Source organism: Solanum dulcamara, chromosome 10 (assembly GCF_947179165.1).
Source record: "Solanum dulcamara chromosome 10, daSolDulc1.2, whole genome shotgun sequence".
Lineage (NCBI taxonomy): Eukaryota > Viridiplantae > Streptophyta > Magnoliopsida > Solanales > Solanaceae > Solanum > Solanum dulcamara.
The window spans coordinates 16,495,247-16,509,493 of NC_077246.1; the positions used below are offsets into that span (position 1 = coordinate 16,495,247).

At 33.6% G+C, this 14,247-nt stretch overlaps 1 protein-coding gene across 1 annotated transcript; it reads left to right on the plus strand.

The window, feature by feature from the left end:
• The first annotated feature begins 2,361 nt into the window (after positions 1-2,361).
• On the plus strand, positions 2,362-9,005 carry LOC129870604 (guanosine nucleotide diphosphate dissociation inhibitor 1). The gene is made up of 13 exons (XM_055945423.1): positions 2,362-2,560; positions 3,431-3,493; positions 3,570-3,653; positions 3,738-3,845; positions 3,944-4,116; positions 4,900-5,011; positions 5,106-5,186; positions 5,336-5,398; positions 5,488-5,589; positions 5,941-6,065; positions 7,645-7,855; positions 7,939-8,013; positions 8,734-9,005. The coding sequence occupies exons 1-13, from the start codon at positions 2,474-2,476 to the stop codon at positions 8,782-8,784; spliced, it is 1,335 nt and encodes a 444-aa protein (XP_055801398.1). The 5' UTR covers positions 2,362-2,473; the 3' UTR covers positions 8,785-9,005.
• Positions 9,006-14,247: the final 5,242 nt, after the last annotated feature.

Below are 14,247 nucleotides of genomic sequence, written 5' to 3' on the forward strand. Positions count from 1 at the left end.
ACGGCTCGTGGAACTCAACATTTTTACCCTCTTGCAATATACTTCACCTTTAAGAAGTCCATTAGAGTCTATTTAAATACTGAAGAAGAACTGAAGAAACACGCAACATGTCTGAACCTTGTTATAATTTTTGTTCTACCCTTAGCAAGCATTATTTTTCTGAGTGAATCACTGTGTAATAAAAATAAAGAAGTGAAAGTTAGTGTGGTGAGGCTTCGTATCAAAAGATTGAAAACAAAGAAAAACAATTAAGTGTAGATTTTGGATCTATACTTGTTAGCACTGTACAACTTCAACTACTTAAAAGCTAGAAGAGAATACATTTGCAACCCAACGGGACTGAACTAAGATTTATTATAAATTCCAACCAGAATAAAAACATTGTTAAATTTCTTTTATGCATTTTATTTGTTGTCTTAATTGTTTACTGCTTTTCTGTTTAACTAGTTGACTGCTAAAAACAGTTAGCTGATTAAGAAAATTATAAACATCAATTCAGTCCATCTATTGCACTTTTAGGGTCTGTCCTGACTATGAGATATGATGTTTATTTGTAAAGGCTTGTAGATGTATGCTATATATTATGTTAGGAATGACCTTATCGACCTTGATATTAGTTGTCTACTCTGATGCTCTCTACGTATTGTCGGCTGCTTTATATTTTTACTATTTCTGAGCTTGACATTGTCGACTTTCTAATTTATTAAGTACTTTCTGAGCTCGTCCTTATCGGGTTCAGTTATTTATATGTTGTTGTGTTGTTAATGTTCTGATTGCTATACTTACGGACCTCGTTGGCCTCATACATCCAATAAGTTTATTAGAAATAAACTCAATTTCGACTCACTCGGCCTTTCGGGGCTCTGGATGTTGGGTGTGCCTCCCTTGATTTGGTCATGACAATTAAACTCCACTTGCAAGTAAAATCGATTAAAGTTTTGTGTTGATAACATGTTGTAAAACTAAATTAAAAGTAACAATATGAAACAAGAAAATAGACAAAACACGTGAAGAGCAAGATAGAGTTTTCTTTCATATGTTTCAAGAATATCCCAAATGCACTCTTCAAGTATTCAACTCCATACAATATAATCCTCAAGATCTCTATTTATAGCGATACATTGAGTAACTCAAAAAATGTCATAAACGTGACATTAACCTTTGAGAATATGAAAAGATTATGGGGTCGTAGAATATCAATGAAGAGGTAGAGAAGTTGCAGATATAACTATATCATAAAAGTGAAAATCACATCTAGGAGTTATGATCATCCACAATTACATAATACTCCATTCATTTCAAAATAATTGAATTATCGGGCCGTTTTTAATAGTTCAAAATAAGTGAATTGTTCAAAGTTCAAAAGAGTTATTGAAAATTTCTTTCATTTTTGCCCCTCATTTACATTTCCTAAATGATAATTTCAAGAGAGTTTATTGTTTATATTGTGATTTTACTTTGAATTATTTATATTTTCAAAAATAGTTTGAGAATAATTAAAAGAATAAAAGTGGAAAGTGGTATTCAAATTATGTCTTAATTTTTTTAATGTATGTATATTACCTCAATAATTCATTTATTTTAAAATGGAGAGAACAACAACAATAACAAGAACATTTCTTTTGTGATTTTTTTTAAATTTAATAATAATGGTCAAGAGCATCTTGGTTGCTTCAGCCACAATCCTTTATGTCTTGCTGAAGAATACTCTTTTGAATTATTAGCACTTTAACGCAATTTTTTTTAAAAAATAAAACAAAAATGAATTATAAAAACTAAAAAAAAGAAAAACTACACAAAATAGACAAAGAAAGAAATAAATTGAACCTACCCCAATTTATTTATTTTGATTGGATCAAAAGTTCAAAGTAATTACCGTACTGCCCGTTTCTTCTTCTGCCCATGTTTGTTTTCGAGTGCCATTCATGATACTGTCAGAGTATATATATAAATAATTGAGCAGTATTTTTACTGCAGTGTTTTCTCTTCATGATATTATCAAGGAGAGTTAAACATTTTATACTGCAGTGTTATTCAGATCTTGATACCTTCATGATATTGTCAGAGTGTATATATATACTATAATAGGATCAAGAAATAATTGAACTATGTTTTTTCCTTCATAATACTATCAGAGAATATATATACTCTGATGATATCAAGAAGATGCGCAAACTTTTTTTTTTAGGACATGAAAATAATAGAATATTCAATAATAAATAATTTCCTTTTTAAAAAAAATATAACAATAATTATCCCGTAAAAAAAATCACTTTCAATGGGTAAACAAATTTTTTTTTGACTAAATAAATAAAAGAGCCTTTGCTGGCGTTTCCGTGTCCCATCATCATCAAAGCAATACTTGTCTTCTCCTCCTGGGGAGGTAATACACTATATAATTTGTCATAAAAAATAGAGTACTCTCTTTGGCCCTGATTAAGAACCCTAATCAGAATATCGATCCATTCTCAACATGGATGAAGAGTACGATGTGATTGTGCTTGGCACTGGCCTCAAGGAATGTATCCTCAGTGGTCTTCTCTCTGTTGATGGTCTTAAGGTTTTTTTCTTCTTCTTGAGTTAGCTTTAAATAGGACGTTTGATTTCTTCGAGATCGGATTACTTGCTTTCATGTCTATCTGGTGCAATTTTGTGTTAATCGTATTGACTTGTAGTTTGCTTGATCACTTGCCATAAGTAGAATCACATCTTCTTACTTGAAACCCATATTTAAGTAAGTCTATGCAAGGTAAAAGTTCTTTTAAAACTTTCTTTTGAGAAATGTTGCAAATTTGTCTTAATTGTTTGTGTCTGAGGTACAAATAATAAAATAACAACAACATATCTAATGAAATCCCACAAGTTGGGGGAGGGGAGGGGAGGGGAGGGGAGGGGAGGGGAGGGGAGGGGAGGGGAGGGGAGAGTAGAGTATACACAGACCTTATTACTACCTCGTGGAGGCAGATTGGCTGTTTCTGAAAGATTCTTGGCTGAAGGGCAACAAATCCAAGTAAAGGAAGAAGAAAACAGTGCAGAAAAAAGCATAGAGATTAGTAAGGAAAGTTGTGCAGAGCCTACACGGAAGGAACAATCACAACAGCAAAATAATGTGATAATTGGAACACAATAAACACAACATATAATTTCACCTCATCGGCATCCATTGCGGTTTCCTCGAACTATTCACAAAGTTGTCGTTTAAGGTTTTCCAGAGGGAAAACCATACAAATAATAAAACAGCAGGGCAAATCAAATGTACACGTGAATGCCACATTATGTCAGTATAAAGAAAGAATGGGGGATAATCTCCATTAGAGCAGTTTATCTTTTTCTCTCGATGTCTTTTATTTGTTTCTTTACTAAGATATATGCTTCACGTTCCATTTAACTTGAGTTGCCTAATAATTACCGCTCCTTTCTTGTATAATAGGTACTGCACATGGACAGGAACGACTACTATGGAGGAGAATCAACATCTCTCAATCTTGTACAGGTAAGGTTCCTCGAATAGTTGAGAATTGTTACTTTCTGTTTCTGACATTTGTCTGATTGAGTTTTCTGCTTTCCAGCTCTGGAAGAGGTTTAGAGGAAGTGACAAGCCTCCAGCTCAATTGGGTTCTAGCAGGGATTATAATGTTGACATGATACCTAAGGTTTTCCTTTTACCCCTTTTGACTATCTGCTTCATGGAAAGCCTATGATTATGTACTGGTGTTCTAACTTATTGGCTGGAGCAGTTCATTATGGCTAATGGTGCTCTTGTACGAGTTCTAATTCACACGGATGTCACAAAATATTTGTACTTCAAAGCTGTTGATGGCAGCTTTGTGTATAATAAAGGAAAGGTACACTTCTCTCTTTCGGTGCTGTTGCAAGGTGTCAGCTTTTATTTCAAGATTATTCTTTGCTCTATCCTAAAGTTCTCATTTACTTGATGAAATAGGTCCACAAGGTGCCTGCCACTGATATGGAGGCACTTAAATCTCCTTTAATGGGCATTTTTGAGAAACGCCGTGCTCGGAAGTTCTTTATCTATGTTCAGGATTATAAGGAGAGTGATCCAAAGACACATGAGGGGATGGATCTAACAAGAGTGACAGCAAGAGAGCTTATATCGTATGCTCCTCACCTGAACTTCCTATTCCTCTTATTTCTTTCCATATGTTAGTTGTGGCTTTTCATATCAGAGATAATCATTGTTAAATTCTCTATTTGTCTTTTCTACCTGTTAGTAAGAGTTATGTTAGAAGAATCAAGTGAGTAAAATTTGGTATCAAAAATAGAAAAAGAGAAACTACTGAGTAAAATCAATGGAAGGTGCCTATGAAATATGTGGTTTGTCTTATGCTTTCTTAGCATGTGTCCCACATTAGTTGAGGGAATTGGTTGTTGTTTCTTTAATATGGTTTTGGCAATCCTTACATCATGAGCTAGTTTTTGTGGTTGAGTTAGGTTTGAGGTTCATTTTTCTTAACATGCTTCTTGTTACAAAATGTATATAGACGTCATTCTTAGTAATGTACATAGGCATAACTAGCTAGCAGATCTGTAGGAATCCCTCATAATTAGCTAGCAAGTTTGTAGGAATCTCTCTTTATTTTCTTTCCTAAATTAGCACCTTATGTATTGTATTTATATCTTGCTTACCTATTGGAATAAGACATCAACTTCTATTCGACTACACTTCTATAGTGGTGAGAGGATCTGATGGTTAGAAGATAAGAAATTGTTGAAGATGTAATATTTGATCTTCCTATGTGATCTCTTAATGATTTTTATGTTTGGAAATTATCAGTTGGTAGAAGTTGGCGTCAAAAAGTGTTGGTCAGCATTGCCTATTATGATAAGTTGTAATCTATTTATAGAACCAGGGCTTATGATAATTCTTCTTTTTATCAGAAAATATGGTCTTGATGACAACACTGTGGACTTCATTGGTCATGCATTGGCATTACACAGAGATGACCGCTACTTAGACAAACCTGCGCTGGATACGGTGAAGAGAATGAAGGTGAACCAAATTGTTTTGCTTTTAAATTCTCCAGCCAATGGTACTTAAAGTTCCATGTGCTTATCTCTAACTTTTGTTTCATGTAATGTGATAGCTGTATGCTGAATCTCTTGCACGTTTTCAAGGAGGATCACCATATATCTACCCTTTATATGGATTAGGAGAGCTTCCCCAGGTACCACCTTGAGTTCCTCATTGCATTTTGTATCTTCTGCTTTTGTTATTATTAATCATCCTCCATCATCTTGAAAGGTTCTTGAACTTATTAGGTTTTCTTTTTTAGATTGAATCATTTCGATTTGATATATGTTTTGCTTAACTTAGGCATTTGCTCGACTTAGTGCTGTGTATGGTGGGACGTATATGTTGAACAAACCTGAATGCAAGGTAAAGTTTATATTTCTGTTTTGGCTGAGTGCAAAAGGTATCTTTAATTTCATGTTATGTCCTCAAAACAATGTCTCCTCAAATTGCAGGTAGTGTTTGATGAAGAAGGAAAGGTCACTGGTGTCACTTCAGAAGGAGAGACAGCTAAGTGCAAGAAAGTTGTATGTGATCCTTCTTACTTATCCAACAAGGTAATAAATGCTCTAGCTGATAGTTTAATGACTTCTTAAATGTAACATAGCCAGCTTGCCTTATTTCGCTTTGCATTTGGTCATTATTAGCACAAGGAGAAAATACCACGTGATACGGGAGGTTTGTTATAACTTGGTGGAAGACAACAGATAACTCAAGTAGAGTCACATACACATCTTCTGCATAATTTTTACACTAATTTGGTGTTAAAATGAAAGGCCATTCTCCGTGTAAATCACAGTCATGGAGCATGTTGCTTAGGAGATGTCAAACTGCCTACTATTGGAATGTTTGACTTAATTGTTTAACTGGTATTGATTAATTAATAAACCCAGAGCATATTATTGCAGGTTAGAAAGGTTGGAAAAGTTGCAAGAGCTATTGCAATTATGAGCCACCCAATTCCAAATACCAATGATTCTCACTCAGTGCAAATTATTTTACCCCAAAAACAATTGGGCCGTAACTCTGATTTGTAAGTTCTCCTCCTGTATGCTGCAATTTTTTGTTTTGCAACTCATTTTAGAGCTAAATGCTAACCAAACGACTTGAAAACAAAGCTCGCTCTTGAGATAAAATTTATCTGTCATTAGAATTGTTTGAACCTTCTTTCTTGCTGGTGTATTATTACATGGTTAAGATTTATTTAACTAGGTAAAATTTATTCAGTTTCAAAGTCATCACTTTTTAGTTTTTACCTTACCCCCGGTTGCAAGAACACTTATTATGAAATAACAAAAAGAGAGTTTTTAAAATATTAACTAGACCAGAATTTTTTAATTAAATTTTCCTTGGAGTGGATGAAAGACTACCTTTCTAGTTACATTTTAAATTTCTCTATCCTAACTACAATGATCTCATATTCTAAGTTCTAAACATATGTGCTACATTTGCCATGTCTTTTGCTCCTCACTCTCTATCTGATATATCATGTTATGTTACTTGTAGTTTTTGATAGTTGATTTTAAAAATTTAAAAACAAAAAGTTTTTGAAATTTGAAAGATTTTCAGTCTTATAATGATGCACTCCAAGTTTCCATAACGAACTTCTCTAAGTTCATTCTCTTACATTCTGATACCGTTTTACTTCAGCATCTGAAAGCTCATATCATTTTTTTGATGACTGATTCCGTTGACTTGATGTCTTCTTTCGTCTGCTTTATTTATTATCAAGTGTGGGGGTGGGTGGCTTGATTTTTCTTATCGCATTTATTTGGATAACTAGCTCAAGTTTTCCAAAAAAAGAAGGGTGGGAGTTCGTTGGCTTCGGCACATTCCTTTTCTTGATAGATCTGACCATGTAACCCATCCCATCTTTTGCATATATTGTTGTGGAATTGGATAAGATTTTTCTGTGCCATTATAGGTAAAATGGTATTTGGCTGAGCTTGACATGGTTGATTTATTTATGAGTGGATCCTAAACAATGAATACTTGGCTGGGAATGGCCGGGTTTCAGCTTTCTTAGGTTTCAAATTTCAATACAAAGCTACAAATTTATTCTATCTACTATTGGGTTCACATCGTTAGGTCCTAGTGGGGGAAATTGGTTGGGGCTGACACTTGTTGGTAAATGGAACATTACTAGTGTTTTATTAAGTTGATTTCAAGTATTTATTGTATTTTTATTCAGGATCCAGAACTAGACTTCGACTGTGAAAAAGATCTGCTTTTGTGCATTGTTGAGCTATACCAACTGTAATCAGCTTTCTTGAGTATTAGAAACATGGATTATAAATACATGGCTGCTAACTAGTTATTGTATTAACAGATATTCTACAAGTAATGAATCATTGCTTGGAGTTCTGGTTTACCATTGAACTAACAACTAATGCCAAGAATTATGAGCATTATACTAAACAATTTGTAGATCTGAGAGATGGTCTTATTGCTGATTGCCATTAGTATTAATACTATTTCTACTTTATATGCTCCTAGAGAAGCTATTCATCCTTGAAAATGTTATTTGTGCTGACTTGGTTTTGCAAAGAACTCTTAACATTGTGGATATTAGAGGGGTATCACTTCTTACTAGGTTGTGTTTGGATTTTCAGGTACCTGTTCTGTTGTTCTTACACTCATAATGTTGCTCCAAAGGGCAAATTTATTGCATTTGTCTCAACAGAGGCAGAAACTGATAATCCGGAGAGTGAACTGAAGCCTGGCATTGATCTTCTAGGACAAGTGGATGAGATCTTCTTTGAAGCATATGACAGATTTGAACCTGTCAATGAGCCCTCTTTAGATAACTGTTTTATTTCGACTGTGAGTCTCTCTCTCAGTCACTTTGGAATCTGATTCTCATAAAGTCTACCTAGCATGACATGGCGAGCTTTTTTCTTGAACAGAGCTATGATGCTACAACTCACTTTGAGTCGACTGTGGATGATGTCCTCAATATGTATACCTTGATAACTGGAAAGGTATGTTTTCATTTTGGTCCTTGTTTGCATATTCTGGAAGACGTTGAACTTGCTAAAGAGGAGTTAGATGGGAATGCGGTTGGTTGAACACTCTAGCTGAATCCTTGATAAATAGTTTCTTTCTGACAGTGATATAACAAATTGCTATCTCAAGTGAGGACACAAGGCTCACTTCTGATAATAGAGTTGTAGATTGAAGGTTTACAATGGCATTGCTAATTTCTTGGAAATGCCCCCCAACCCCCTCCCCACCCACCTACCCACACACACATATCTCAATCATGAGTAGCATACACTCTATGATGGTGTATAGTTAGTTATTTCTTTGATTAATCTTAATAACTTATCGCTGATGGCTTATTAAATCCTGTCCATTTCAATGTCTCTGTTTATGAGGTGAGATGCGAGTCTAGGTAGAGAGGTTATTGTACCAGCTGTATATTTAGAAGAAAGTAGGATGCTGGAGGATATTGTAGGCACGATACTTTTACTTTTTGAAGGCGGTTATAATTGGAGTACCCTGCTCAAGACATCGGATATTGTAGTTTTGCCTCTTCTCATCGAACTTTCAATTAGTATACATTGTGACCTTCAACTCTTTTTCTCCCCACCCTTCCTTGAAAAGGGGAAGGGTGTAAGGAATGAAATGTGTACTATGTAAAGGATGTAGTTTTTGAATCTAGAGTACCTAACAGAGATGACTCAATTGTCTTCCTTCAGGTTCTGGACCTCAATGTGGATCTAAGTGCTGCGAGTGCCGCTGAAGAATGAGATGCTCTCGACTCCCGTATACTATGTACTTTTCTTTGGTCTATCCTTCATGTGTTACAAAATTGTTGTAGGATTTAATGAAGAAATGGACTCATTGTATTGTTCTCTCTGTTCTGAGTTAAAAGAGTTGTTGCCCTTTCTTATAAAAAATATGCTTTGTAATGCACGATGAGAAAATGGTTGTTGAAGTTGTTGATATGTTTACTGTTGGTTATCTTGCACTTTTGACTCCTTTTTCCCTTGTTGGCTATCCGAGTTTGATTTCCTCTTTGTAGTCGACTGTCATATCACTTTTCATATTTGATGTGATAGAACCGTGTGCCCACCTGCTTTCTGGGATTTCTTAGTTATTAAAAAATAAAATAAAAAAAAGAGATGGTTCCAACTTGGGAATTACTGTTTTAAGGTGAAAATAATATCCATTAATCAAGAAAACATTTGCCTTTTGAGTTCTATTTGCGATTTCTTGATCATATCAAGAAATAATCTTTTGCTTTTTTATATCTCAGTTTTACATCCATATACTTTGCAGGCTTATAAGATTAAGTTTAAAAGGAAAAATTACATAGCAAGGCAAACATGTACGATGTGTTTACTATACACAACTATAGTTTTAAAAAATTATATTACGTAGCTATATTTGGGATTTTATATCAAATATTTTTCTCTCAAACTTGGGCGCCTCTCTCCTTTCGCCTGAATTGAAATCCAATAAGTAACAAAGGACCTGGGGGTTCAGATGTGATATTAATGATATTTGTATTAGGTGAGAGATGGGAGACCTCTCTTCTTCCTCTTCCCCTCTTCTATTTCATACTCAAGGCTCTTAGGTTGAACAAGGAAGAGATACAATATTGTATCGATCGTATTTTGAAAGAGTACAATATATGATACAAATATATAATAAGAACAAAATACAGTTAAATATATTGAACAAATTAATGGTTAGTTGCGGATACACTCAAATACATTGAAACAAAATGAATACATAAGGAACGGATACACTTGATATAAGTGTATTTATTAATACAATTATATTCACATACACTTGATACAGAGTGCATACACAAGGAACAAATACAATATCAAATACACTAAAATACATTGATACAGAGTGAATACACGAGAAATAAATACACTTGATACAATTGTATTCATTGGTATGATTTGATACAATTATATTTATTGATAAACTTGATACAATGGTATTCGCTGATATACTTCGTGTAGAGTGAATACATAATGAACATATACACTTGACATAATTGTATTCGTTGATACAACCTAATACAACTTGATACAATTGTATTTATTGATACAAATCAATTGTATTCGCGATATAACCTAATACAACATGTATTCATCCCTTCTTTCCTAAATCTCACTTGCTTCTCTCCTCTCTCTCAATATTCGGCTTGCCTCTCTCCTCCTTACATGTAAGTACGAATTGTAATTAATCAAGCTATATTTATAAATCTTTAATTAAGTCCATACTATAGTCATTTTTGAAAGTTCCTAATAAGTTAATTCATTCTTTGTCCATTTGAATTACAAAACTCTCCGCTCGAGTTTTTCCCCCTGATTTGATCGATCAATAGCAAATCTTTCTTTTCTTGCTCACTTGCTTTTAGCAAATCTTTCTTTTAAAAGGTGAGGGTCGTAATATCATAAACAATGAATTGAGATGGGCTTGACATACTATACAAATTCTTCAATACTCTCAATTACATGAAAATAACTAGCAACAATATTATTTAGGGAAATTTTCAGATATGATAAATTTTTAAAGCATAATTACTTCATATGGGTATAGTTTTTCTAATTACTTATAATGACAAACATAAATTTTGCCATTATATAAATGTTGTATCGAATTATACAATTGCTATCCACGAATTATTTGTATACAGAAATATAAAAACACTGGTATACATATGTATTTGTATATCTGGCAAGCGAGATTGAGAGAGCAGGAGAGAGGCGAGCGAGATCGAGAGATGGAGGAGAGAAGCGAGCGAGAGGCGAATTGTATATGTATATCTATCTAACTATATATGTATATTTGTCAAAAAATGTATATATGTAACTGATATACATATGTATTTGTATATCTGGCAAGCGAGATCGAGAGAGGGAGGAGAGAGACGGATTGTATATGTATATTTGTCGAATTGTATATGTATATTTGTCAAAAAATTATATAATGGTAACTGACATACATACTATATATTGTATATCTGGCAGCGAGATTTGCCATACCGAGTAAATATGTTTGCTGCGAGCCGTAATTATTTTAAACTATATCCATACTGTGTAATATAGTAGTAAGGTTTGCCATACCACGTAATTTTTTCTATTATTTATAATAGTACATGACTTACTTCAGAGATGGTGACAGAAATCAAAACAGCCTTACAGGACAAACAACATACATTCCAACACATTCTCAGGGAAGGAAATCAACTAGCAGACTACTTGACAAATATTGCAATCGATAAATGAGGGTACAACTACCAAGATTTCAGTAGTTTGGAAGTAGCAGGAAGAAAGATCATTAACAGTGATAAATTAAAATGTTCCTATTTGAGAATAACTCTAGCGAAGGGATAGATGGATATGGAGGTTCAAAGTGTTAGGTGTTTTGTTTTTGGTTGTTTGTTTATTTTTTTCCTAATCGATTGGGCCATGTAGGGAATGAGCTTTGTCCGAGGTGGTGTAAGGTAGTGTTTATACTCATTACTTTATTAATAAAATATCAAAATTTAATCAAAAAAAAAAGGGCTAAATATTGACTAACACATTCTTGCATAGAATTCGATTACAAATCTTCTCTTAGATAAATAAATATCAAATTTCAAATTCTAAATAAATTTAATTTCCTATTTCAGTTCTGAATTCTAATATTCTCCCATACCTCAAATTTGTGTAAGCTTGCCTTTTTTTCTTTTTTCTTTTTTCCTTTTTAGTTGTTGTTCATGTTGTATTGGAACACTTCGCTCTAATTTTTCATTTTTTTTATTGTTGTGTTGAATCACTTTTCTTTCACTTTCAATTATTAATGCACTTCTCATCTACTTTTAATGTTAAAGAGAAGTGCTCTAAAACAAAAATTATTGAATGGGGATGAATTTGCTTTTGATATCATGGTAAAAAATAAATCTTTAAGCTTAGATTATTTTCAAAAGCTAATTTATGAAAAAAGAATTCTCGAAGATTATTTAAAAAATTCATGTTCCTATCCCTAAAATATGTAGGACTCCATTACCACTAGAAAATTAAGTAATTAAAACTTGCTGACTCCGTTTTGATACTTAAAATTCCCTTGAAATATCAACTAATAAGAAAATTGTCAGACAACATATATAATAGAGCAACTTTGAAGGAATTTTTTTAAAGAAAATCTCTTCAATAAAAAGCATTAAAAAGAATTAGTTCGAGACTGGAAGTTTTCTTTTTTTTTTTTAAAAAAGGGAAAGGGGTAAATATATTTTTTAATTTTGTGATTTAGAGTTAATATATTCTTCATTAAAAAATAAGCACAAGTATACATTCATCATCTAACAAATAGAGCATGCTTATCCTTTTCGTTAACAAATTAATATTTTACTAAATTAAAAAAATTAAAAAAAAATCCTAAAATTCATTTTATAATTTCAAAAATGTTACATCACTTTAAAAAAAATTACCTTCACCCATTTTTTAATGGGCCAAAAATCTAATTATACAAAATAAGCACCTAAATAACCACTATATAACAATAGTTTTAATTTTCACCAACATAACAATAGAATTTTTACAAAACACAAAACAAATATATGAAAAAATGGAAAATAAAAAAAGGACAACCCATGATTCCACATTTAATGATTTTCTAATCCCTTAATTTTCTTCCGTTATTTTCCTTCCACAAATATCTCAAACATTAGTTAATGCTTCTCTTCTCTCTCATAATCTAAAAAGAACGTATTGTATCAAAATCTATTGACATATTCTCCTAATCAGTTAGTAGTTAGTCCTAATCAGTTAGTGATTAGTGGTGTATTGTGTATATTGTGTAGTTGGTTGTGTAAGTGTATAATTAGTTAGTTGTTAGTGTAGGCCCTACTAATTTTGTGTGGCTGTTAGTAGAGTAAGTATATGTATTAATAATGTGAAGTAGGTGAAGAACACACTTCACTTTACTCTTTCTTCCTCACAGATGAAATGAAAAATTCCCAATCTTCTCTCTAAATCTCTTAGGTCATTTTCCAAAGTCATCCATATCTTTCAACCTCCATTCCAACATGGTATCAGAGTGGGTCATCGATTGAAGAACTTGCCGTTGAAGCTGAAGCTCTGCCATTGCCTACGAAGCTGAAGCCCGGTGCTGAAAATCATGGGTGACCGTTCACAGTCACAAACATCGAGTGGGAAGATAGTCATAGAACATGGCCATCCTTTGTATGTTCACCCATCGGACACATCAGGATGTGTATTGGCACCGGTGAAACTCACCAGATCTGAAAATTATGGAGTGTGGAGTCGAGCCATGAGGATCTCCCTTCTAGCTAAGAAGAAGCTAGGGTTCGTGACTGGTACATGCATGAAGGAATCATTCGAAAAATCGCTTCATGAACAGTGGGAGACGGTGAATGCGATTGTGCTTTCATGGATTATGAACACAGTATCAGAGAATCTATTGAGCGAAATCGTATATGCGTCAAATGCACATTTAGTCTGGGAGGATCTGAAGGAAAGTTTTGACAAGGTAAATCGAGTACGAATCTTTCAAGTACACACAACCATTACAAATCTCAAATAGGGAACAAGTCCAGTGTCAGTGTATTTCTCCAAATTGAAGGAGTTGTAGAGTGAATCTGATTTAATAGCTCATTCTCTGAACTATGGCTGTCCAAAGTCTAGGGACTATATTGAGTATCTACAGGAGAAGAGGTTAATGCAATTCTTGAGCGGATTGAATGAAACATACGACCAAGCTAAGCGACAGATCTTGATGAAGTCAAATGCACCATCTGTGAATCAAGCCTATGCTCTAATTGTGCAGGATGAAAGTCAAAAAATAAATTTTGAAAGGTCCAATACCATAGCAATGCAAGCCAAAAGAAATGATAACTATAAGGGAAACAATTCAATGTATTGTGAGAATTGTCATATGCAAAACCATACAAAGAAGGAGTGTTACAAGCTTGTTGGCTATCCTTCAGAAAGGGATGGCAGAGCCAACAGAAAAGGGGAAGGTACCTATGATAGCTACAAGAAGGATAACAACCATTGTGATGGATGGAGGAAGGATAGATACAGAGAAAGGTACAAGAGGGATAATAGTGAATGATGGAGAAAAGAAACACATATTGCAATGGCTAGTAATGCAGATTGCTTCCAAGGGAAATATGCAGGTAAGGATGATCAGTATGCTGATGAAAACAACAGAAGAGGCGATGGCAAGCTCAATCATCATGATTC

Coding starts and splice junctions, on each gene's coding strand:
- LOC129870604 (XM_055945423.1), top strand. CDS start 2,474: ATGGATGAAGAGTACGATGTGATTGTGCTTGGCACTGGCCTCAAGGAA. Junction 3,846..3,943: donor TTGTGTATAATAAAGGAAAG/GTACACTTCTCT, acceptor TTGATGAAATAG/GTCCACAAGGTGCCTGCCAC. Junction 5,399..5,487: donor TGAACAAACCTGAATGCAAG/GTAAAGTTTATA, acceptor CTCAAATTGCAG/GTAGTGTTTGATGAAGAAGG.